Below are 27506 nucleotides of genomic sequence, written 5' to 3'. Positions count from 1 at the left end.
TTCACAGTACATACTTCACAATCTCTTTTAACTACACATTAGTACTACACTTTACTATACATACATTTTACCTACAATTGTAATAGATTAAGAAGAACTACCCAAAGGCAGCTGTACTCGGCAATGAAGATTCAATAAACTTCCGCTTGTTCAATAAGTAATAACTACCACCCTTGTCCCTTACCCCGAAATACTAGGTATCGACCCGAACGCAACCCAAAGAGATTTTTACAGCATCTGATTGATGTAATCAATCGAAACTTAATTATACAATTCGTAAGCCGTGAATGAATGGGAAAAGCGAGCGACCGATTTCATTCTCGGTATCATTTTGCATTTGAGAACGGTCAATCAAATTAATATCATTTCCTTTTGTTTGGGAAAGAGAGACACTGACAGCGGTCCACTCTACCCATGATTATGGGTTTTGGTAAAATATCATCTCTTTTTGATTATAATGTCAGGGTACTTTATAAAGTCAAAATATAAACTGATATCTTCATTAATAAGGAGGAAGTTTCAACGATTTCGAAATTTTTCCTTTAAAAACATTTCCTTGTGTTTAGGGAAGCATATCGGTCGATCACTGACTGAATATGCCACTTAATACTCATTCAAGTTGGCATTAAATTCATATATAATGACATTAAACTGTCGTGGCAAAGCAGAATTTGTTGGAAATCACGAATGAGCAAAATTCTCACCTTTCGCACGTGCAAACTTTGAGCGGACGTTGCGTGCGCATCCAATATTGAATCGCCGTAAATTTTTGCATGTAATTGTTTTATATATAGCTTGATAAGCATGCAAAGTTTCAAAGTATTTCAAGAAGAACTGTAATCACAACGGCACTCTAAAGTTGACAGAAAATGACGAAAACAGCAATTTTCAGTGATTTTAGCGATTTTGTATCAATTTGGGCGTGTCCCCACGTGTGCAACTTTTCGATTTTCAACTTTAAAACTAGCCTAATACACAATTTATACCTATAGGAAGCAGAACTGAGCTTCACAACCCAAGGCATGGCCCAACACCAGAGAATACTAAATCGCAAAATTGACGTTTTTATAAAATAATTTTTCAAAAAAGCACAAACTTCAATGACGAATATCTTTATGAAGGAGCAAGCTAGAAAAACTTTCCGGTAGATTTTCAGAATGCTTGAATAATTATCTAAGATGAAAATTTCCTCAGACTTTGAATAAAATTACTTTTAATTAATTTTAAAAGTTAATACTTTGTCAAAAATCAAGTTTTAAAAACGGTTAACTTGATGACGTCATCAAGGGGTGTTTATGACGTCAAATAATTTTTTTACACAATGTAAACTAAAGTATAAACAATTATTTGCAAGACCTGTGGTCGGAAATGGCTGTATCTTTTATACTTTTGAATCTATGGACACTTAAATACAGGCTACAAATGACTGGCAAAGCGTCTATCCCTGAATATATATATATATATATATGTATGTATATATCACGAGTCACGACAATCTATCGTAAAACAGGGGTTCTAGAAAACCCATTTCCCGATGCTCCTGAAACCTGAAACTTTTTTTGCAGTCGATTTGGTCAACGTCTAGACGCCCTGAAAAATTTCAGATCTCTAACTCAATTTTAACATGGTTTTTAAGGCACCTGAATATGGCGATTTTGGGTTTTTTACCGAATTTCGTATAACAGTGCTGGCGAGTATTTTATGCAAATTTCTTAAAAATCTCAACATAACTATTTTTTATTCCTGTCATCTTTGACATCAAATTAGAATGTTTTGAACTAAAAATAAATCTGCTGAACGACTTCCGATGAGTCTTAATGCCTGAAAAACTCCTGCCGGAGGCGGCGGCCTTCGGCCGCCGCCTCCGGCCGGAGTGCACGCTTCGCGTGCACGAAAGAGGCTTCCGACGAGTACCAAAGGGGTTATAATAGTAAAGGGGGTATAATAGTAAAGGGGGTACAATAGTAAAGGGGGTACATAGTATACCCCCAATAAAGACACCGCTCGTGCTTGCCAGCACTGTGATTTTCATGTTTTTGTAAACTTGTCCCCCAAATCCCAGGGGGAGAGAGAGAGAGAGAGGGAGGGAGGGAGGGAGAGAGAGAGAGAGAGAGAGAGAGAGAGAGAGAGAGAGAGAGAGAGAGAGAGAGAGAGAGAGAGAGAGAGAGAGAGAGAGAGAGAGAGAGAGAGAGAGAGAGAGATAGAGAGAGAGAGAGAGAGAGAGAGAGAGAGAGAGAGAGAGAGAGAGAGAGAGAGAGCGAGCGAGGGAGGTAGAGAGAGAGAGAGAGAGAGAGAGAGAGAGAGAGAGAGAGAGAGAGAGAGAGAGAGAGAGAGAGAGAGAGAGAGAGAGAGAGAGAGAGAGAGAGAGAGAGAGAGAGAGAGAGAGAGAGAGCGAGGGAGGGAGGGAGGGGGGAGGGAGGGAGGGAGGGAGGGAGAGAGAGAGAGAGAGAGAGAGAGAGAGAGAGAGAGAGAGAGAGAGAGAGAGAGAGAGGAGAGAGAGAGAGAGAGAGAGAGAGAGAGAGAGAGAGAGAGAGAGAGAGAGAGAGAGAGAGAGAGAGAGAGGGAGAGAGAGAGCGAGGGAGGGAGGGAGGGAGGGGGGAGGGAGGGAGGGAGGGAGAGAGAGAGAGAGAGAGAGAGAGAGAGAGAGAGAGAGAGAGAGAGAGAGAGAGAGAGAGAGAGAGAGAGAGAGAGGAGAGAGAGAGAGAGAGAGAGAGAGAGAGAGAGAGAGAGAGAGAGGAGAGAGAGAGAGAGAGAGAGAGAGAGAGAGGGAGGGAGGGAGGGAGGGAGGGAGGGAGGGAGGGAGGGAGGGAGGGAGGGAGGGAGGGAGGGAGGGAGGGAGGGAGGGAGGGAGGGAGGGAGAGAGAGAGAGAGAGAGAGAGAGAGAGAGAGAGAGAGAGAGAGAGAGAGAGAGAGAGAGAGAGAGAGAGTACGTGAGGCACTCTAGTAGAGTACGTGACAGGGGCTACATCACGTCTTCAACCCAGGGGGGGCAAGGGGGCGAAGCCCCCTGCGGGGTCCAGAGGCGGAGCCCCTGGTGGGGGGGTAGGGGGGCGAAGCCCCCCCCAATAGCAGGGGTCTGGGGGCGCAGCCCCCAGTGGGGTCAAGGGGCGGAGCCCCTTGTCGGGGGGGGGGGGGGGGGATAGGGAGGCGAAGCCCCCTTGGAAAATTTTTAAGGAAATTAGACAATTTTGACGCATTTTCCAGTACTTGAGGGACACGAATTTACGTTAGCAGCAACTAAAAGAAAAACCAATTAATGTAAGTAGTCCGAATTTATTGACAGTTCACAGTACATACTTCACAATCTCTTTTAACTACACATTAGTACTACACTTTACTATACATACATTTTCATGTTTTTGTAAACTTGTCCCCCAAATCCCAGGGGGGGCAGCTGCCCCCCTGCCCCCCCCCCCCCCCGGTGATGTAGCCCATGCGTGAGGCACTCTAGTATCACATTTGGGTCACAAAATCATCAATTAAACCACTTACCACCGGTCCATTTAAAAAACTTAAGCTGTTGGGCTTCGTCAGAGTTGTGCCGAAAATATACCGAAAAAACCAGGCCCGTGACCCTTGTCCAATGTCCCTTACCGTTCTTGATTAAGCTGTTCACATGACATACTTTTGCATTCCAACTTGGACTTTGTACACATTCCTCAGAGACTCAGTCTCAAGCAGCAAGCTACGGGGTATAGAATTTAATCTAATTACATATCCAGAATCCAGATACTTTCATATCAATGACGTGGAGTTGAGGGTAGAAAAGGGGTTACAACGTGTATCAATAAATAAACTATAGTGAGCTTTTGCGATCAGAGGTATGGCATATTGATTTAATTATGGAACATCGAACGTTGTGCAACTAATTCTTTGTAGTTGCACAAAACACAGATTAATTTACGCTTTGTCTAATTAGACTAATTACTGAAGTTCTGAATTTCTGTTTTTTATTCAATTTTCTATTTGAAGTTTAGTGTTTAGAGTACCTACGATTGGGCGACATCTGTCCGACAGCGACATCTGTCCGAAAGCTGAATTAGGGATTTCGGAGAGATGTCGCTGTCGGACAGGAGTCGTTTTTGGCGACATCTGTCCGAATTTCGGATCATATTGTAGCTAATTTAGCTAATTTACCGTTTATTGTAATCTTCATACAATTATAAACTATGAGAACGTTTAATGGTTCAAGACTACGTAGTACGGACTATCGTGCAAATAAATCCACCACGCTCACAGTCACAGTGCAAAGTCTTTGTTGACTTATGACTTATTAGATGTTTTCGGTCCAAGTTTAAAGTTTTGAAATCTTGCTAAAAACATTATTCACTTTGTTGAGGAGCTCTCATGGTTTTTGGTACAATGAATAATTTTACTCCTCATCGGAGCAGAAACTTAAAAACAAAACACGGGTCTCATAAAATCAAAAAATACTAAATCATGCTAAAAAGATAATATCAAATTAACTGTCGTAAAAAATGGTAATAGTATACAGACAGATCCGTCTGAAAGAATCGATCTACCGACACAAAAAGCTTTCAAAGGATTTTTGACGTTTTTGAGTCCCATAGGTGCCCTTTATGGCTGACCAACTTTTCGAAACTTGTCTACGTGTCTCAAGGCCACTTTTCGCCACCTTTACCACTTTTTATCACCTTTCTTGTTTGTCGAATATCTTTAGTTGTGAACATCGTAAAAGGTTGCAGATTAATCGAGGGTGTTCATCTTATCAGTAAGAAAAACTTTTGTAAAGATAATTTTTACATCAGATCAGTTAATTGGATAATTATCAATTAGCTAATAAGCAAAAATTTAAAAATTATGTATTGGCTCAAAATGATCGGAATGAATCAGTGGAGTTAAGATAATCACATTTGTAATAAATAAAACCTCCCTGTGTGGTCAATTAAGGTTAGTTAACTGCTAACTAACCTTATGCCTAACACATTTGACATCACATACGTATTATGTTATTTCCTCATCTTTGCCTTTGTTCATCTTCTCGTACAATTCCTTAAGCAGGGCAACTCATCGTCATATGAATGTTTGCAGTTTTCCAGACATTGATTGGGATGTCTATAATTAAATGTTCAACTTTATGTCTAGTGGTCAACTTTATGTCTAGTGGTCAAGTTTTAGGGACATTTTTGGCTAGCAATGTTATGTCAGCAGACGAGTGGGTTAAGAAATGCCAGTGAAAGTGGATTCCTGGAAACCAATTGTTTTCCATGGTTCGAAATGTTTTCAAAGTTTTTCTTGAAACTACTTTTGTTCATTACATATTCATAACGGGTGATGACTAAAAAATTGGACTTTTTTCAAGGGTCTTTTTAGTGTCGATAAAACTATTTTTGGTTCAAACCAATTTTGAACAAGTATGGTCAATGACAAGCGCCCATGAGCCTATTTGATTGGTTCAGGAGGGCTTCTTTCTTCAAGCTCAAAAATCCGTCTGTACAGTTGGGCCTAAAATCGTGTTGGCGCAGTCTCTTCTTTTGTGCCCTAGGGCCCATGTATGCTTACTAGCCATATTCTGGGCATGTACAATGTACATTGTACATGTGTTGCCAGGACTCTAAAGAGGTCCTCTATGGGTTGAGATTGTCAAAATTTACTTTGGTCGATCACTTTTGGGACGAAATTAATCCTATAGGCTGCAAGTACAGATGTGGTTTTCGCAGAAAAATACGATCTTATAGCCACATACTAACGAATCATCTTCCACCCTTTGGGGATATTTTCTTGTAGGAGCAACACCAGGCAAGGCTCCAAGCACTTTGATTTTTACGTGGTACCATTATAGACCATGCTAAAGCCGATAGTTTGACCTAGCCTAGATCTTTCACACGGTAAAATTTTACCCCTCAGGCGGTTTTGAGCTCAAATATCTTCTTACTGGTTTTAGCTACGCTGATTGGTGTTGAACCCTCGTCTTAAGCATAAAATTCCCTACTTTTTGACGTATGGACACCAGTCAGACCGAAATACTTCTTTTCGACGATAGCAAAATATAGCGTTGAGTCAAGATTATACATATTTTCGAATTTGCTCACGACTTCCCATTTTTGGGTGTTATGTCTAATCCTAGGGGCTTTGACACCTATCAGACAACAAACATTTAGTCATGTGACTACCCTAGAAATATAACCGAGAGTACAGCCAAAACGGATCATCAGGGATCTCGGTAGGGTGCCGTTTATGTGGCTCACCAGCAGTTCCTTCTGGGTCATTTTCGTAAGTGCTATAATACAGGATTGCCTTTTTGTCTCTGTAGCTCTGGCTACCGACCTCTGCTGCTAAAATCGCTTTAGGATGTGATAGATAGGAAGTTTAGGCATATACTCTCTGCTAAAAATGTTTTGGTATGGAAGCTTTAACTACCTGTGAGGCGACTTCTGTAAACAGTGCTTTACTCTAAAATGTTTATAGGACCCCTTTTTTTTCAGTCAAACTTTTCACTCGAAAGAATTAATGCTACAACTAGTACTACAAGTATATCGTAGGGAAAATTGATCGTGCGTGGTTTAACCGCGGCGAAATTCTTGTTCAATCTTTACGTTTCATGCAGTTTGATCACTTTTGACAAAAAATATTTCGAAGGCAACGACAAACTTCGGTGGAGGAATAGTCATGAAGGGTCCAAGACTCAGGCATAAAACATTGAACTTGTCATGCAATGGGGCTCTGATTTGCTGTGAACAGGATCCAGCGATGTTTATTCTATTCTCGGTGAAAAATGAACTAAATTAATCTCCGCGTCATAGTTGACAGATCATTAGGGATACATATAAGGCAGTTCTGCAATTAGATTAGAGGAATGTATGGTTGATGGACATAATAATATGGAGACGATCAAATGTAGATATAACTTATAAGTATAACGACCTCAGGAGCGCCTGGAATACTAGGATAGATATGTGATCATCAATAACAACTTTGTTCGTTTGTTTTAATAGAAATGATTCGCTCCGTCTGATTATAGCTTTTTGATTGAGTAAACACTGTAGATATTGATTTTTTTAGACATGAAACCTATAATAAGACCCATCAAAGCCTTTTTGTCAGGTGTGATGTATAGTAATAGTATCGATATCATCAACATTGGATTATTTTGCAGGAGTGCGACAGGGGTTAAGTGAAAACATCTAATTGACTAAAAGCCAGTCTAGTACCTATCTTTTAAAGTTTACACACTCCAGGCATATTTGAGCTAGTTGTGATGATTCAAGGTCGCTTTGGTTATTATATAACGTTATAATTCCTTCTGGCTTCTAGTAATTTATTTATTCTTTCAGTCTGACATTACGATTGTTGTTACAACACTTAGACTAGTTTAATCCTGTTTATCATTTTCATTTCTTGCAGAATGCAGATCTTTCGTAGTACTTGTGGTTCAAGTCTCATGTCGTATTTCTCTTTTTTAATTTTTAATTTTTGTGCTCATGGATTCTGAGAAAAGCTAAGTTAAGTAAGAAAAGGCCAATGTGACATTGAAGTCTGAGAAATGAAAATCTTGATAATGCCATAGTAGAGATTTCTTATTTTGTTAATACAACAGCTTTGGAACGTAAACCTAAAGTAGTATTACTACAGTTTCGTTAAGTAGGTAGGGTATCTTTGATGCTTTTGTATGATTTAATAAGTCAGGTGTCATGTATTCGATGTCTCAATTTGCCTTAGCAGTGTTGGGCCCTCGACGGCTCGATTGACTAAGGACAAATAATTTTAAACTCTCAGTTATTTATCAGATTGAAGCCGTACCTCCAGATTTAGCCAAATACTAGTAAGACATAGCTCGAAATGTTTTGCTCCTCTACAGAATGCTACACGCGAACTACTGTTTTAGTTTGCAGCGCAATTTCCCCGATCAGATGTTTACTTTATCCCTTAAAAAAGCTATCAGTTGCTATCAGATACAAGCCACTTGTTTACATAACTGAATAGCTGCTTGAAGAAACGATTATACAGCTTGAAGTTCAAGCATGTGTTCAGGTTGAAGACAGCAGTTATAGGCCAGTGTGGTCTTTATAGTTTATATCCTCGCTTTTTACAACTTGTGGATTAGAATTTAAGCTTAATAATGTCTTAGTATACAGTTAGTAGTGCACTATCAATTCCATTGAATTAAATATTATTATTGTGCTATTAATAGTAGAACAAGCTAATTATTATCGTCTGTTTCGGAGTATCAATGACCAAGGGCACCGTCTGCTGTAATGATATCGTTGGATGAGAATTCAACCGTAACGAATTGTTTTTATTAAAAGCATTCAATATTCCACACTCAACATTCCACACTCAACGTTCCAATTGTTGAATTCGAAAAGGTTGCATTGTCTCAACCTTAACTATTACTATAAGTAATAAGACTTCTGGACGTTTTTCGCACAACATTTGCCGTTTGCTGTTCAACATCTAAATTTAGTCGGATACCATGTCACCATGTGCAACGAGACATTTTGCCTATTCCGCCATTTCAGCCCAATGTGATCTTTAAGTTTAGGGGTCGTTCACATATTACGTAATCACTTTTTGAACAATTTTTAACCCCCCTCCGTAATCAGTTTTACACATAGCTATTGTGTCAAAATTACACTAGCGTAATCATTTGGAAACCCACCCCCCCTCGTATGATTACTTGATATGTGAAAGACCCCTTGTTATATGAATAGAGCTACTGGTCCCTTTAGTTTAACCCAAGACATCTGATGTTATATTTAATTTTTTCGTCATTATGTTGTATTGAATCTAATTTTGTATTGAATCTAGTTTTGAATTCAATTTTTGTATAGTTTTAAGCTGAAAATGTAATAACAAAAAGCATAATGAAAATTTCTTAACCTTCAAAGTTCAAAATTGTACCCCTGGTGCAGTTTGAAATAGGGTTTCAAGTTAAGGGTTTGCATATCAGGAACTCTAGGATTCTACTAAAGGTTTTAATTGTCACGGTTAAAACATTATGAGATAAAAATTAGAGGGCAAAAAAGCCGTGAATCCATAGTAAGATCCGCTTCTGTAAGTGTAAGTGAAGTGAGCCGCGTTTATACTTTATTCTGCTATAAATACTCTTTGCTGACCTAGTTGGCTAACTAGAATTTTAACAAAAAATATGGACTAGTGAATATTGAATTACCTGTCCAATGCCCATATAAATTTAGATTTTAAAATTGCAACTAGCAAAATTTACTTAGGGTGTTGACTATTGATGTTAAACTTGCACAGTGCTGTACTGTAAAGATTGCTGTATAAATTACATCACAAGAGCAAGGTATCTCTCCTTATCCCCTTTATTACGTGTCACAATAAACCACCATGCCCTCCTAGCAAGGTTTAACAAAAGCCGCAAATTGGTGGTTGCACTCGCGGGTGTACTCGGGCCTGAGTTCCGAGCCGGATTCCAATATAAGGCGATGAAAAGTGGAGCCATTTTAGTAACGTGACATGTAACTTAAAGTGATGCATGCGGGAGCATGGCTTTGTCATTAGATATATCTAACATTATTATAATGTCCAGCACTCAGACAGGCTTGTGGTTAATTGTTGTTTGTGGCTGGTAATGTAGGCCAATTACTGTATCGTTATTTCACAATTTGCTTTTACACCGATATTGTATTTAAGGGATAGCGAAACGTAAGATCCTTGCAAATATTCATGTGCTCTCCGAGATATTAATTTAGAGTTCCCGTCATTATTCGAGATCTTTGAGCCTGCCAGGTCCCAGGTTCGTGACACATGCCAAATTTAGTCCACTAACTGTGTCAGATATTAAAACTTCTAAATTTGACAGGCCGATTATTACACGGTTCATCCACTAATGTCCCCTTGACATTATTTGTACACATTTTATTGATTGTTATGGTTTGAAATGTTAGACGCGACATGCACAGCTTGTATTTCTTAATCAACCCTGATTACTTGTATTTTGTACATTAAACAAGCTTGATATGTCCATCTTTACGTTTTCCCACCGAAAAAGCAAGATAAACCTGCTTTAAAATGTTCCAAAAATAGAGATGATGAAATGACATACCTTCCCCTTCCAAGACTTTATTATACCATATATTGGCCATTGGGGAGCTGCTTCAGAACGATAGAGTCGAGTATATATATATAATATATAGAGTTGAGGCTGATTGAATCTCAAATTAAATGATAACGTACCATATACTGACTACTGTAAGAGACCCAGACAGGACTCTCATCAAACAATGTTCATTGTGTTAGTTTAAGTTCGGTGCTAGTGTAAATTCCGAATGAATAACTTTTTCTTCTTCGGTAAAATTGAAATGAAACGGGGTTCTTACAATTCTGCAACATCGCAAGATCATGTTGCTTTTAGTTTTATTCAGTAAACGACCGGGGGTAGGATTTGGCCGGGGCCGGGGCCGGGGCCGGGAATGTCCAAATTTTGCCGGGGCCGGGAATTGGCCGTTCTGGAATTTGGCCGGGGCCGGGGCCGTGAATTTAATAAATCCACGGCCAAGTTAGAACTTTTCAGGACTTAGGATCTGAACTTATTTTAACATGGCAATATAATGTTCGTATCAATTGAACAGTTTAGAAGGTAATTAGATTTCATATATATTTTGGTAAAATAATTTTGTTCAGCTGAAATAGTAAATAAAAGTTGGCACTCTGGACATCATCCTTTCAAAATTGAAAACCCATTTTAAGATTTATATGAAAGTTTTAGGCCGATTTCGATCAAAAATTCCCGGCCAAATTCCCGGCAAAAATTGAAAATCGGCCGGGGCCGGGAAGAAATAGCTCCCCCGGCGCCGGGATTTCACGGCGCCGGGAATCCCGGTCGATTACTGGTTTTATTAATATTAATAAACCTGTGAAACATTTCTTATATGAACAGGCCCTATAAGGGGGCATACACCAAAACAGGGCCTTAAGTTTCCTAAATAGTTGTTTGTTTAATCCATGCTTAACAAAATAACAAAACATTTTGTTAACTTATTCGTGTGCAAGTATATCAGAGCTTAATACAATACAATTTTAGACCAAATTGTTATTCAACAGGAACATTTTTTTGCTCGATCTTAAAATAGAAAATCGAAGTGCACCAGTACGTATCTAGTTCTACTGATCCTGTCCATGTAAGCCGTAAGGGTGTGTGGCGTGTTTTCTTGCAGGGACATATTTTAAACAATCCTCTGGAGAGTAACTTCTTTTACTCTAAATCTTGAAGCAGTTAACAAGTAACAACAAGATGTTAAATCTGACTTTTTAAATAGAAAATGAAGGAGATATAGGTTAACTTTAGGACACTACTGTTTTGCCACTACAGTGTTGTCAACTGTCAAGCAAACAGCTTATATCCGTACACTTAGCTTGTCTTCAACACGCAAGTCTCGTAGAGTCAATGCTTAAACCTTCCAATGTTCCCATATGTGATGTGGTCCTTTGATTTTAAATCTTTCTGACATTTTATTTTCATAAAGCAAGTTTCATTTAGCAGTTAGATGGTTTAAAAATGGTGGTGGGAGTTAAATCAGCCACGTACAAACTGAAAGCACAGTGCAAGTGCAAGGTGAGCTTTTGCAGCTTCACGTCTTAAACGTGAACTATATAATATAGCTAATCATATCAAGGCTACGAATAGATCCGATGGAATAAGGAATGTCCCATTCTGGATCATTTGCAAACAGGATTAAGGCTGGTAACAAAGGTGAGATAAACGTGCCACAATACCTGAACTGATGTATGGACGGGTGATCTGGTGCGAGGTAGCTGTAGGTTTAACCCTATAAATTAGAAGACTTAACCCTGGTTAAAGAGGCCTGGGTGAAATGTTTACCTTTCATTTTTTTGTATCTTGAGATTTAGAATATAATTTCGGAGCCGTTTGTATAATGTATATTTTATATTGTAATTCATATTATAATTTCAGAGCCTTTGTGTGCCTTAACCGAACCGCATATGACCTATCAACAACTACAAATTGGATTTTATTCTTAATTTTTCAGATTGATGGTTAATACAGTGGCTTTACCAGTCTTACTCTTAGGTTTCAGCTAACTACCCGGTTATCGTTAGCAGCCATAGCATTAGTAGATATCGTTAGCGATCGTTAACGTGCACGATTAAGATCTCAGACAAATATTCTTTCTTGTGCAAACATATGTTCTTGTACAAACATTGGCTCATGTTCGAAAATCCCACCTTAAATAAACAATGCAGTGCCGTTACCGCTAATGGGTATCAAATAAAGACCCGGAAATCTGGGCTTCACATCACGTCTTTCGTTCACTCATCAGTGCTAAATTCTCGTTTGTTTATTGTATTTTGTAGTTTGTTGTCTAGAACAAGATATAAACCCACAACTATATAGTTCCATTTTTACAAAAAACAGTTCAGAGCTTTCATAGCAGTTCCTGGATTAAATGCTTGTTATTAGTAGTAGTAGTAGTAGTAGTAGTAGTAGTAGTAGTAGCTAGTGTTGTTCTGGCCAATAGTACCTATATGTGCAGTGTACTGTATAAGTTTGTTTGGTAAAACGTACCTAAAGGTACTGAAAGTGCGTGACTTTAAGTTGTTTCGTGCGTAAGTTGCGTTGTGTTTTAAAAGTGCGTAAAGTGCGCACGAACCAACTTTGCTCACAACCCCAATACATCGTCAGCTAATGTAACGCATGACTATTATACAAGTAATGAGTAATCAAATGTTTTTGATTTGACCGGACTTGATCGTTGATATGATACTGATACAGGATTACATGTTGAATTCTCCTGACTGAATTTATCCTTACAACGTTTTGCATGCGAAAACATTATTGGCTGAAAAAGCCCTCCATGCGAAATTTACGATACAACCAATCAATAATTGGTCCAATCACACCGGCGGTGCTACGCCTCACCGATCTTATAGTTATACGCATCACACGCATACTCCTATTTCAATTTTTGTATTCGCATTCGTTTGTTCAGAAAAGCGCCATTTAATGCAAGTAAAACCACATCCAACAAAGTTTGATAACACCTCCATTCCGCCAGCTGATTCTAGTGCGATGGCAGGGAAAGAGGCTCCTCCGTATGAGATAACGGAGCCGTCAGTGGACCCACCACCCCGACCAACATGGAAAGGAGCTAAAATCAAGGATAAGAGTGTGTGGTTTAAGGCTGAATGCGGACCTATTAAACTGAAGTTAAATCCTATTGTTACCATTTCTAGCATTCTTGTTATCATCGCTTTTATTCTGTGGTGTATCTTAGAACGAGATCGTAAGTATTTCAATTTCGGAATTTAATTAACTAGTATGAATTTTGCGAGACATTTTGCAATTATGGAATTGAGGGGATCCCAAGGGGTTTTATTTGACTGAGCGTTTTTCATTTGTGAAAGGTTCCGTTCCGAAACTTTCACGAAAGTTTGGTGACGGGTTCTACTTTCAATAGAAACTGCTGATTCGAAATAAACAGAGATCTATTAATAAATTATTATTAAAAAATCAAATATCTCCTCAGATGCCCTGGATTCGTTCGGATCAGCTAAGACCTGGATCACCCGTACCTTTACTTGGCTCTATGTTGGCTCTCAGGATGTTTGGGCGGTGGTTATCATTGCCATATACTTCAGCAAGTATGGGCAACTTAAGCTAGGTAAGCTCAATTCTATATTACATATTGTTTGTGGCATTGAATGCTGTGACCCAATATATTCTGTCATCAACACAGTAAGCAATAATTTAAATACCTTTAACAACTGTCTATTCAGGACAAGACGACGAGAAACCAGAGTACAACGACGGCACGTGGTTTGCTATGTTGTTTGCTTGCGGAGTTGGTGTCGGTCTCTTCTTCTTTGGAGTAGCAGAACCTCTTTGGCATTATATCGGACCCAACCGTTACACCAGCGATAAATACATGCCGGACAACGAGGTGGCGCAGTGGGCCATGAATGTCACATTCTTCCATTGGGGTATCCACGGCTGGATCGTGTATGTCATGATTGGAATTATTCTAGGATTCCTGACTTTCAGAAAGGGAATGCCGATGACGATGAAGTCGTGTTTTTACCCACTGATTGGTGATAGAATTTACGGGTGGATGGGTGATATTATTGATATTTTCTCTATCCTGACCACCCTTTTCGGAGTGTGCACATCTTTGGGGCTCGGCACTATGCAGGTCAACAAAGGTCAGTATTCTTTCTCAACGAATAATTTAAATTATATTTAAAATTGCTGGCAGTAAGATGTTTTCAATCAACTCACTTTAAGAGCTAAAATGATAATCTAATTTGAAAAGATAGCAAAAAAATACGAATAACCAACACTGTTATATCCTAGGATTGAACTTCCTGAATGAGGACATTGAGGTGAACACTCAAAACCAGGTCATCATCATTTGGGCGATCACTCTCGTGGCAACCACGTCCGTCATTACTGGAGTAGGAGTGGGTATCAGACGACTCTCGGAGATCTGCTTTGGTATTGGCATGGTCATCATGTTGTTGGTGCTCTTCCTTGAGGATACATGGTATGCGAAATTAGGTTCATTTCATATTTATGATTGATATTTACAGTCACCATTTTGAATTAAAACATTTTATATCATCATGACGTTTGGACGACAGGTTTAACGAATAATTTTAATGTAAACATCAATGTTTTTATACGAATAATTCTCCCAGGTACATACTAAACTTGTATTGTCAAAGTATTGGATTCTACATTCAATGGATAATGCAGCTAGGCTTCCACTGTGATGCATTTGAACTGAGCACCAAATCGTTTGGTGCTGCTGATAGAGGTACAGTCTTAGTTGGTTTGAGAACATTGTCGACATATTTTGTAGCCGAACTGAAACACAGAGTAAGATTTGCTGTTTTACTATAAAAAGTATTTAGAGGAGCGAAAAAGGAGTTCTAAGAAAATAGCACATAAACACGACAAAATTTTAACATGGAATATTGGCAGGTAGAGTGTATGCTGACGGAGAGGGTGATGGACCTGAAGGATGGATGGACGGTTGGACTATCTTCTACTGGGGATGGTGGATCTCATGGTCACCATTCGTTGGAATGTTCATTGCTAAAATATCTCGGGGCAGGACGATCAGACAATTCATCAACGGTACGTCGGCCTTTATCTTACTTAATGAGTGCCCTGATCAGGTACTTAAATTAAATGGCATTCGCATATTTTGAATATGATATTCAACAAAATTATGATGAATTCATGGAACTTGATCGACCCTAGTAAGTAAGCGGTTGATCACCGATTTCCTACTTCCTGGGAGAAAGTGGTAGAGCGGTAAGAATAATAACAATATCCCTAACAATACTGCTGCACAGGAACACTGACCGCTCCCATGATTTACACCTTCATGTGGCTGACCATATTCGGGGGAGCAGCCATCAAGACAGAGCGGCTAGCAGCAGCAGAGGGACTTTGCTGCCCTAAATTTAATAGCACTGTTTTGGCGTGGAATAGTGCTAATGTAAGTTATCGGTTAATACTACTCAATACACCTGGACGAAAGGTGCATATTTCATGAGGGAACATTCGTCACATAACGATTACAGCATCTGGTTTTACTGTTGACTATACAAGAATTAACTTACATTAACACGTGTTTATTAAAGCATGTGTTTGTCGGTCAGAGCATCAGGTGTTAAATGTACGACTCTTTCAGTTTACAGATGCTGGGTGGGACATGAACTTAAACGGAGTACAGTTATCAAAAAGTAATTTGAAGTTATGTAAAGGAACAGAAGATGCGTCTATAGCGTGTGGAGATTGTGAGTGGAAATTGATGAAGACATTCATAGATTCTCATGAAACAAGTTCGGCTACAGTCATTGAAGTGGTGGGTTACGTTAACGATAACGAGAGATGGCTCGGAAAGTACAAATCAAGAGACGACAAGTAAGTTCAATAACAATTTTAGTCAAATTCAACTTATTGTTAAATTTATGCATGAATGGGAAAATTGACTGGTACATTCCCAAGTACCCTTTCATTGTCATTATGATCTGAGTTATAGTTAGCTCTGACAATCAAAACATTCGAACAGGAGTCACGCTAGGCTGTCGTGTATGGCAAGTGAGGAGATGTGGTTTGCAACGGTGTCCACCTACGGTGACATGGGACCTTTCCTCTGCGTAATTTCTCTCGCTGGCATCATTCTTTACTTTGTAACTAGTTCTGATTCAGGTACGTTTACTTTTTAACTATAGCATAGGATTTCTGGTCTGATAAGGCCAAGAGGAGTAAATTGTGCATACTGTCCTAAAGATTTGTTGTTTCGAAATCGAATGTCCTTCAAACTTGAACAGTAAGCCTTAGTCTAAATCTCCTGTTTTATGAAAGGCCTTCAACTTTCTAGCTTAAATCTAAAAAATGAAAAAGAACTATGGTCCTTGAAAAGTTCAACAGCGAAAATGAATTATTATTTTACTAAATTCTTCCATTGCAGGTAGTTTAGTTATAGACATTATGTCCGCGAATGGAGACCAGGACCCACCTATCCCACAGCGTGTATTCTGGGCAGTGGTTGAGGGTGCAACTGCTACTGCTCTGCTTGTTGCTGGGGGATCTGACGCTCTCAAGGCTCTACAGGTAATTCATCAAATCGTCTTATCAAATAGGATCGCCGTCTTATCAACAGAGTCAAAAAAATCATTTCAGCAGTGATTTGGAATAGAGAATTTTTTCTCACATTACTTTTAATCCGTGTGGTTTGGGCTTCCTGGATACTGCCGAATAAAGCTGAAAAGATTAACAGTCCCTACTCTCAGACCGCTAGTGTTGCAGCAGGTCTTCCTTACACGATCATCCTATGTTTCGTTACCGTTGCGTTATGGAGAGCGCTTGCTATGGAGTGCGGTGACCTCAACCCATACGGTCCCGATTTTGCTGTGTCTCTAGTTGATCCTTTCTCTACATTACGACCCAGACTTTGGTTGGGATTCATCAAGAACTTGTTCATTGCGTGAGTTTTAAGATTAAATATTTTTCAACTTGTCAGTTTTACTAGCAGATATCAAAAAGGAACTTACTATAACCTTATTGAATACAAATTACCATCGACAGATCGACTACAAAAATTTAAATGAAATCCTAAGTCCTAACCAAACTTAATTTTCAGACCAATGACCTTGTACGATGTCCTCAAAGCCCACAAGAAGAGCGCCCTTGGACCTGCCATTATGGCAGCAGTATGTTGGGTAGCCTGGATCGCTCTCATAATAGCGGAGATTGTGTACCAATTCGACAAATCGTTGAAGCTCGAAGGAATATACGCTTTAGCATGGGTGTTCTATCTAGGATTTGTTACTCTCCTCACTGTTGCAAGAGCCAACATTCGCAGCCATTATGGCATCAATGGAAACCCCATCGAGGATTTCTTCGCAGCAATGTTCGTGTACCCATGTGTACTGATTCAGCTGGAGACAGTAAGTGATAAGAACGGGCTGGCTCCCCTCATGCCGGACAGCGCTTCCAAGGAACCTGGCTACTCGGACGTGATGCATAACAAAAATCACGAGACCTATGCTTAGAGTATATCGAGATAAAGTTCAACTTCTCTTCGATGTACTTCCTATAATTGGAGTCCGGAGAGAGAGATTAAGTGGAATGTAAGATGATACGAATGACCTTTACCCTCCGATAAGATTTATCTTTCTTTTTTATGGCAGTCACGAATTTGATGAGATAACTGTCCACTTATGAACGTTCGTAATATTTTTAATGATATATTGATGATAATAATATTAATAATTGTTTCAACCCCTGATAATAATCTGAACCTTAAGGCAAATAAATTTGGTTCACAATAAATTTAGTTCACAATAAATTTAGTTCACAATAAATTTAGTTACCAACATTTTGGTTAAGCCATGTAAGCTCAATGCAATGTAAGCGCAGTATAACTATAAGCGCAGTGTAAGCTCAATAATATTCATGTTATACATGCTCTACTGAAATTTTGGTCTGCTTTCAAATTAGTCGCCGAAAAATGTTGTCTCAATAAATTTGGTTTACAACAATTTAAGTCTAAATTTTGACTAAATTTATGGTAGACAACATTTTTCTAATGGTATTACAGCTACAGTTAAACGCATTCTATTGAAACCAATACCATCTAGGATGTTAATTTTAGTAAGCATATCAGTCGATAAGACAACTTGCTCTGGATTCAGCAGCACAAATTGTATATCAACCGTGTGATCCACATTTATTGCTCACAATTATATTATTAAGTGATTGTATAATTGCAATGTTAACTTTAAGGCTTGAATCTTAGAAACTGATTTATAGTAGGAGTATGATGAATGGAATGTTTATATAGAATGAATGAATTAGTATTGTTTATGGACTGAATGAATTAAGATCGAATTACAGCTTCTTTTAAATAGAGTAATTACTTGTTATGAACACTATTGAAAGCATAACAGAAACAAAAATGTATAGTAAAAGTTTACCTGGCACTCCAGTGACCAGTCCCACTCCCATGGGTCTGGTCACTGGCGTGCAATGCGCGGCGCTCTTTTCGAGCTTCTCCATTCTCGCATTGAGACTGGGAGGAGCGAGCAATAGACTAGCAAGCTAGGTAAAGTAAAAGTTCCAGTGGTTTGATTTCTACTTCACTCTTTGTAGGTCTAATATTATAGTATTTGGTATTGCAACCTTTTAGCGGGGCCAAGCAGCTGAGAGTCGTAGTTTTTTAATGATTTTATTTTTACAGCCGCGACCCACTTGAAATCAAATTTGTTTGAGCAATGTGGAATTAGGAATTTTTATATTATAGATACTGTGATCCAATTTTAAATATTCACCCACGCCCTACATAACTACAAGTACTATAATTATAACCACTACGTAGCTTAAATTCACTCTCTGACTTTCCCAGCTATGCACCCAACTCTAACCAATACCATCACTTCATACCACATACCAGACAATTACTAAACCCGAAATTCAAGCCTGAGAATTACAAATGTCACGTTGAAGAAGTCAAGGTAAAATTTCAACGGTGAAATTCAACTTCAGGCGCCGAACAGTTCACGACAACCAAGGCTTGATTTGTAGTTTTGTACTTGATTACGGATTCGTCAACTGTCAAGTGTCAACTTCAAGATTCAATAGTAGAAATTGGGAGGCTCTGGTATGGGAGTTAAAATCTTTCACAAATTTTATGGCTCACCTTACATGAGGTAAATGTAATGTCGAGTATGATTTAATTTCGATCGTCTGGCCTGGGCCGATATATTTAGGTAAAACACAAAACCACTTGAATTTTGCAGCTTTGCAGGCACCGGTTGACACAATCTTGCCGGCCCACGCTGTGGGGCCAGAAACCTACAACCTGAACCGCATTGAACGCATAACTATAACAATAGGGTCGAGGGACTGTATTCACCATACTAGTACTACACTGCACCGGCACAAGTTTTATATACAATTAATATAAATATATATTAAATTTTAATATAAATATAAAATAGCATAATACCGAGGATCGCTGTGCTGTGTAACAGCCTAACGTCGTCTGGTAAAACATTAACAATAACATGCGCGCCGCATAACGTGCCCCCTTCCACTGGGCCCCAAAAAATAAGCAAAGTCGCAACGTGTGACAACGAGTGACATGTGAATTGTGACCGTGACAAAAAGTACCACAAACATTAAACCCCAGGATCACCCAGATCTATCAATTGCCTACAGAATCGTAAATTCGTACGCACCCATAGTTGTAGCCTAGCAGTGTGATATAATATAAGTTGTCAGACTCAGATGCTGTCGGACCCATCATCTCATCGAAGAGGGTGCATTATATAATACTAATAGTAACCAACACTCAACACCATCCTCCGTTTTTGACTTTCTGCCTCAGTCTATTGCTATAGTGTATCATTCATCTGTCAACCATCGAAAGCATGAAATCCAGTTCCAATTCCACAACCCTAAAGATTTAAGGAACCATAATGATTAACGACAAGGTCCAAGGACCATGTGACTATATAAGCAGCGCACCTAAAAAAGTTTGAGCCATTTGAATTTGATTATAACTACAAAGACTGCAGAATTCATGCGCAGAATTCATGCGCAGAGCTATGAACTTAAAAAGAGCTTCGGTTCGCAAGCCACTCAACGTGATCTTATAATATCGAAATCAAACGTGGTTATTATCATGGATTGAACTCAATCGCGAGACCGAGGTCAGATTCCGTCAGATATCATAGAGTCATAGATGGATACAACACGAACTACACAATTATAGGTCGTAAGTAAGTTTCTTCAGAAACTGTTTTACTTTTTCAGTTTCCGCTGCGGACTTATAGACCTCCTTTAGTCTCTGATCTTTCCTCAACCCGGGTCAAAGCTATAAACTACAGGCTCAAGATAAAGTGGGGGATGTGACTAACATATCTGAATTTCAGGATAAAGACAATATGTCAGGTGACGAGACCAACATGGCTGTCTGACATGTAAAGAATCGACGCAGCTTGCGAATATTTACAAACCTAAACCATTTCACCACTGGTTTGTGGTACGTGTGGTATGCAATGCATACATTAACGTGCAGTCACCAAACTCAGTTGTCAAGATACAAGATGATATCGGGAGATAATGCCCATCAGGATAATTGGTCACGTGACCCACGACATGCTCACTAATTGGTCACAGATAGCTGCACCACCACACCTACAGGTGAACAAACTAATTTCAATTATAACTGTGTTGTTTTCTGATTTAGATTGCGGTTTTTTATTGTGAGCCACATGATGAATCCATCAACTGATTATAGTGTTTTTATTTCATTACTTTTTTGCTTTGTCATGGTCGATTAAACCGCTTCTTTTATAAGATGTAGCAAGACATTGTTTTTTAATCTAACTTTATATTTGATTCCAAATCTTTCTGCAACGTTTACTTTTTAGTCAAGTTAGTTCTCTTACTAGCCTAATGATTGAACTAGTATCACCAATACTCTTTCTTGATCTCGCTCATTTGCTCACGAGAAGACCAAATATGCGAAATATTTGTTTGATAAAAATAGGTTTTTGTAGTCCGTATTGAGAATTTTTAGAAAATTGGCGAACAAAAATACATTACAAACGTTACAAATTTGCAGGCAGTTTAAGTACAAAACCGGTATTAGTTTAGGTTGCCAACCTCTTGTTTCGTTTAAAAGTTTAAATAACCTGTTGTTTAGTTTTTGGTTTTGTTCTTTTTCGAAACCAGTGATATAAACTTACAACCGAACAGGATAAAATAAATAAGTTGTATCTAAATTACGATTTATCATTCTAGGCGGTATATTGAATTTGATGTTGAACTGTAGAGTGTATAAAAATGGCACGTGGCAGAACTTCTCGTCACATGATCCGAGATCGTAGGGTTTCTGAGTCGGTTTACTGCAGCGGACCCCCAATTAGGCCTGGCTCACTGTAATGACACAAATTGACCAACTCTTTGAGAGGGCAGTCTCCGATTTCAATCTGGTGCAGATGTTAGATTAAGTGTCAATTAAGTAGGTGAGCGAAGGTGTGAGAGGTGATAATGTATCACACGGCGATGATATTTATTCCGCCCTCAAAAAGTTATCTTTAATCCCCTCTGTCGCACTTTCTGCATGCTGGATGACTGGGTGTCTGGTCCTTCCAATGATACGGGTATTTGTTTGCATGGGTTATAATTTTGTCACAGGGCGCTTTAAAATCTTTCAATGCTCTTCAAATGGCTGGCTAAAAGAAATGCCATGGCTGTTTCCTTCCTTGCTATCCTTTTCCGGCGGTTCTTAGATATCATTTTCCTGCTGTTTGATTTTATTTTTGACACCAGGAAAATATTCATGGAACTGAACTTACCCAGCCGACTTTCAGCGCTCATTTCTCTCTTCAATCATTTTCCGATTCAGCCGAACTTTTTTGTCATGAAACATATTTTCATATCATCATACCATGGAAGTGAGTTAGTAATTGAGCATGGTTACCATGGTAACCAACACGTGCCGGCACGCACCTTCACTATCAACTCTTCAAGTTCGATTAATTTTCTGAAAACTTGTCAGAGAGAAAACACACCTGACAGCTCCCGACAAGTCCGGATATGTCTGAATATATGACTGCTTATTGAACAAGTGCAGCAAATGTTTCGTGCGTATGATCGCACGTGTGCTAGTTGAATTAGTTTTGTTGGTTTATTATAAGATTTGGTTTTTTAATTATTAATGAATTGGTTAATTAGATTTGAAATTTTTATTATGAGTATATTTTTCTACAATAGCATTTATAGGGTTGAATAGGGTTGCAAAACATTAATGCATAGATAATGCCTAGTCGCCGATGACTGTCTAGCTTTAATGCATAGATAATGCCTTGTCGCCAATGACTGTCTAGCTTTTGTGAACGTATCTTGTTGCTGCCAGGCCGTCTAAACTGCACATCTCATTTGCTCAGGGTAGCTAACAGTATTGATACAGGGTAGTGTGATAAGGAGTTATTTATCTATTTTATTTAGTCTAACAAGTGTTTCAATGTTTCAGCAATGTCTCCAACCTCTCGAGCCCCAACGTGTGCAAGGTGCAGAAACCATGGTCTTTTCAACCCTCTTAAAGGTAGTAACCATAGCCATAGTAACCACCAACTTACCATAGTTAATACTATCACCATAGTAACCATAGTAACCACAAACCATTTTAATCACAGTAACCAATAACCATAGAAACCACAGTAATCACTAACCATAGTGACCACAGCTGTAACCAATAATCACATTAACCACAATAACCACAGTGACCACAGTGACCACAAACCAAAGTAACCAACGTAACCACTAACCTTAGTAGCCACAGTAACCACTAACCATAGTAACCACAATAACCACAAACACAATAACCACAACCATAATAACCACAGTAACCATGATGGATAAAGTAATCATAGCGTGCTGTTGCCTCTAAATTAGCCAGTCACTAATTATAGCATTAGCAATGATCTGTAACGACAGTATTTTCACAGGACACAAGAGGTGGTGTAAGTGGCTGAACTGTCAGTGCGGTAAGTGTTCTCTAATCTCCGAGAGAAGGAGAGTTATGGCAGCTCAGGTAGCTCTCAAGAGACAAGAAGAAGCTGGGGTGGACAACCAGAACCAGAACCTCGTCGGTTTATTTGGTAAGTTTATCTTAAATTTAGAATACCTTATTGTTGAATTATTATTCGGCGTAGTAAAATTAGCAGAATTCATGTGATTTGGAGGTTCATCTTCTTTAATCATCACCCTTGAGATTAGAGGGTTAGCACCAAAGTAGTCATGAACTTTACGGATTCCTCACAAATTAGGTGGCATTCTGACAGCTATAACTTCCTTATCTATTAGGTTATTAACATTTAACAGCTGTCTCTTTCCCAGACGCGACAATTCAACCCAAGCAGAGGAACCCAACCTATCTTTACTCGCTCGTCCTGTTAAGAGAGCTGTTCCCTGAACAAACCAACTCCGTATTGGAACACGTCCTTTTCGCTAATAATAACGGTGAGTTTCCCGATCTTAGCAATGGTTACTAATGGTTACCAATGGTTACTGACCATTGTAATCACCTGTGGTTTATTCACGACAGCAACCATATATATATAGCAACGTCACAGGTTTTTCTTTCTTTCATTATATTCTATACAATCATCGCAATTTCTTTCACACTTACTTCAACTTATTAAACTTAACTATCTGCTCTTTCAGATGCAATAAAATCTATAGAAATGCTGCTGAACATATTCGGACCTCGCCAGTCCCGATCAGTGACAGATCAGCTGAGTCAACGCTACTTAGAGCAAATAGCAACGCTAATGTCACAGAGCACGGTGTCACAGCGTGGGATGTCACAAAGTGACAGGAGACGCCCGAACACCACCACCACTTCACCCCCAGACAGTGTCACTTCCACCAGCTCTCCCAAACCTTTCTCCCCTGTCATCCTCACTCAGATTCTCAGTAGTTTGGTCAAGTGAACTCACGTGGTAACCCCTGGTTACATACCAAAGTAACCGTGGTGATTAAAGTGATCATTACTTCAAGATGAAGTGGTTAGTTCTAGTGCCGATGTTACTATTTGACAGTGAATAGATGTCAAAACCCTAATTGGTGATACTGTTCGGACCCTGTTATGAGGAGAAACAGTGCAATATACACGAAACTGCGGACTTATTTAAACGAACAATGTAATTTATGGCAACGTTTTACACAGTTAGAAGACAATTGTACAGCCAAGAAGGACAATAATTGCTTTGTTTATCTGTCTTGGCCTACAGTAATGTGACACGTATGTTATTTTATCTTGCTGTGACACTCTCAATTATAATCTCTAGTTCTATCTGTGTTTTTAGATGTCTCGTTCCTTTTCCCAACTAGTAATGTTAAGTGTGGTGTTAGCGTTAGTGTTGTTCAACAGTGTTGCAAGTGAGATAGATCCTAAGCGTGAGTTTCAGAAATGTGTGGAGAAGTGTACAAGTCCAAACTCCAGGAAACGTGTTCAGTGTAAACTGAACTGCAGCGAGGAGATGAAGGAGAATTATGAAAAACAGTTTAAAGAGGATAGCGAGAAATTGAAGAAAGAAAAGGGCGAGAAAAGTTGTTCTAGTTGTGCATCTAAAGGGGAAGATATTGAGGAGACTGTTCATATGGACATTGAGGAGCGAGGAAGAGATTACGGGCAGGAGAAAGGGGACCGAGAAACAGTAGTGCCAAACAGTGAGGTGTTTTCTTTCAGAGCGGAATTGTGAATATCTTAGTTAATTATTTGAATGATATAACGGTGATTCGATAACTTATTTGACTTCTTATAAGCTTTGAGTTTAGTTTATCGATATTTTCTTTCCTCCCAGTACTTTTAATTTATTTGTGCCATAATTAATCGAAGTTAAAAAACAACCGAGTAATTTATTTCTTGTCCAAAATTGAGTTGATAGCATGGATTGGTTTCGCTGAGGCTGTGTGAGCACTATAGGTTGTGTCTTGGTTAGAACTTAGAATACGGTTTGACTAAGGTTAGTATGGGATATTTTTTAAACGCTGACCTGTAAGTGCATTATACCAAAGAATGAAACATTTCTTAAAGAAAGTACTTTCATTTCAATGATAATATTGATAGAAAAGCTAGAAAATAAGAGCTCGTCGAATAGAAATGTTGAATACCATGAACTATAAACCGGATAAACATTACCTTTGCTTAGCTGAAGGAGGTTATTCTGCAGAGCATTGAGTTCTCTGCACAATCAACCATGGTTGTCTGATAAATTGTCTCATGATCTTAAATTATTCTCTTTTATGGGCAAAACCACGAGATGTTGTAACCATGTTAAGTAAGTATTTAATGTAAGTTATCTCACTTGACGCAGGGTTAATATCCACGAAGCAATCTCACGTGACGTCATCGTCACGTGACATTCTCACGTGCCGATGACAGGACATGGGGGACTGTAAATCACGCGCAGTGCCAATAATTATAAAACCATTTCAATGCCACAAGCTAAACACGATCCCACAGCAAATATTGTACTTGTAGTACCGGAGTAATAAATATTGAAAAGGTTATATAGTTAATTGTCATGGCTGTAACCCCTATCTAGAGTTGTACCACTACCAGGTGTTCAAAACAGTAATGAAGCTTTCTTGAATTCTTGAAGACTAAGAGTAATGCAAATTGTTGCTAAAATTAAAATGTTATGAACAGTGATGAAATTCTGTAGAGTTCGAAATTTGGAATTTTTTTCGATATTATATTTATAAATAAGAAATCGTGTTCAGCCAAAGAAATAAACGGTCCCTGTTCTTTGATATTCTTTTTTGAATCAAAGTATTGATCAGGAGGAATCGGCAATGGGGTTTGCCATGACTAATAATGACTAATAATGACTAATAATGACTATAATGTGAATTGCCTATTTTGTGTCCTTCAGAGAACAATTATTACAACGAATTTAATTTTAATTCCATTTTCGTTGGAACATTGTGCCGATGGGTTTGATAGTCATCTACATTTTACAAGGCGATAACAATTGTGAATTGTGCGGTAATTTTCCATGAAGATGCGGTACCTCAAAAGTGATCTTATTCTTAAAGTTAAACGATTTCCCGTCCAATTTTGGTCAACAGTCGCGTCGACACATTTCAATTTAATGCATAAACTTTAACCAAGCAAGCTGAACAACTATTTTATACATATTATACAATTGGATGTGATTTCTGTGGAGATATATTGCGCGAAAATGATTCAGATGCCATAGCCCTATGGAATTTGGATAGATCCGGACATCTCTATAAAACCTTGCTTTGAATTAAATTAAATTTAAAAACTGTCCAGTAAGGACAATTACGCATCTTAATGAGCTATTTACAATCTCATACTTGGCCAAATTATGGATCATTAAACCAGAGGTAAACCAGAGGTCACGCAGCGTTGTTTTACTTTTATATCTTATCTATAACATCTTAGGGAGTCCGTAACCAGGTATCTACTCCATAAGTTATAACTGGATAGTGCAAGTTGCAACCCTCAACAGCCAGACTTCATCTGACTTGATCCTTCAGTACTGTGATAAGCTATCTTATTATCTCTGCGGCTGTGCCGCCGAATGGAATGTCGCGCCTCTCCGCCAGAAATCACCATAATTTCAAGGAGAACAATCAAGCAATAAACTATGTTAAAGGTGCACGTGGATGACAGAGATGGAACTGTTAAGGAAACCGTTATTCTCTAACGCGTTCATATCTAGATTTGATTCGTACCAGGATATTAGGTTATAGATGATATCGCCATGAATAATGAACATCGATAACAAATCCATCGGCTCGAGACATGCGAATAATTAATATTTTATGAAAACTTGTAGTTAATTAAACATAGACCATGTGATACTGATATGGCATTAGATTACTTTCATTGTTGTTGCTATGAATTGGAACGCGTCCCTAAATCCAATGAGCTGGTAGTGGTAAGCGTCCCTTGCATACCCCATATGCAATAAATACACTTTAATGGTCGTGGGGGTACTAGATCGGTCCTACAGTGTACAGATCTGATTGATGCTGGGTATGCATGACCGTTTCTAGCAATTTGGGCATATTTTGCATTCCAACCTAAGTTATGTTAGTAATAGTGGTTAGTAATAGTGGTTAGAAATGATTTTTTAAACAAATTTTACTTCAGTGAACCCTTAACGAACAATTTAAATTTAAATTCTAAACAAATCTTTAATGAATCATCTTAAAGTATAATTTGCTAACAACATATCTCTATTTCTTTTATTTTTTAAATATGCTACTCTTTATTATGTATTAGACACAAGAGACGTCAGCCGCTTCTTTCGGACGTGAAGAGTGAAGACGATTAGGACTCTCGATCAACTACATCAAATATACTCCTTCTGTAAGAGTAACATCCTCAATAAAATTAAAGGTAATAGATGTGTAGTATTTCGTATTGTGAATATTGTTTGTTTAAAATATTTGAAAGCTGTGTAACAAATAGTGTGATCTGAAGTCAATTAATGAC

The 27506-nt window shown here is 38.6% G+C and overlaps 2 protein-coding genes across 3 annotated transcripts in view; both read left to right on the top strand.

The window, feature by feature from the left end:
- The window catches only part of LOC134812609 (glycine betaine transporter 1-like), a 97635-nt gene extending 79269 nt beyond the window's left edge, over nt 1-18366 (top strand). Inside the window, exons 2-13 of one of the 2 annotated variants that reach the window (XM_063820096.1) lie at nt 13000-13229; nt 13473-13607; nt 13723-14145; nt 14297-14486; nt 14641-14759; nt 14927-15082; nt 15304-15449; nt 15645-15877; nt 16026-16165; nt 16428-16570; nt 16750-16943; nt 17100-18366. In XM_063820096.1, the coding sequence (XP_063676166.1) occupies nt 13016-13229; nt 13473-13607; nt 13723-14145; nt 14297-14486; nt 14641-14759; nt 14927-15082; nt 15304-15449; nt 15645-15877; nt 16026-16165; nt 16428-16570; nt 16750-16943; nt 17100-17511 (2505 nt within the window). In that variant the 5' untranslated portion in view covers nt 13000-13015 and the 3' untranslated portion in view covers nt 17512-18366. The remainder of the gene's footprint in view (nt 1-12999; nt 13230-13472; nt 13608-13722; nt 14146-14296; nt 14487-14640; nt 14760-14926; nt 15083-15303; nt 15450-15644; nt 15878-16025; nt 16166-16427; nt 16571-16749; nt 16944-17099) is intronic. The other variant, XM_063820095.1, reaches the window with a different exon arrangement.
- A 4136-nt stretch (nt 18367-22502) lies between these two features.
- On the top strand, nt 22503-24455 carry LOC134813349 (doublesex- and mab-3-related transcription factor A2-like). The gene is made up of 4 exons (XM_063821050.1): nt 22503-22574; nt 22978-23130; nt 23369-23491; nt 23696-24455. Exons 1-4 carry the CDS (start codon nt 22505-22507, stop codon nt 23962-23964), a joined length of 615 nt encoding a protein of 204 aa, XP_063677120.1. The 5' UTR covers nt 22503-22504; the 3' UTR covers nt 23965-24455.
- The last annotated feature ends 3051 nt before the right edge of the window (nt 24456-27506 follow it).

This window comes from Bolinopsis microptera, chromosome 3 (genome assembly GCF_026151205.1).
Source record: "Bolinopsis microptera isolate Bmic1 chromosome 3, MBARI_Bmic_1.0, whole genome shotgun sequence".
Classification (NCBI taxonomy): Eukaryota; Metazoa; Ctenophora; class Tentaculata; order Lobata; family Bolinopsidae; genus Bolinopsis; species Bolinopsis microptera.
This window is presented reverse-complemented; position numbering and strand designations above follow the sequence as displayed.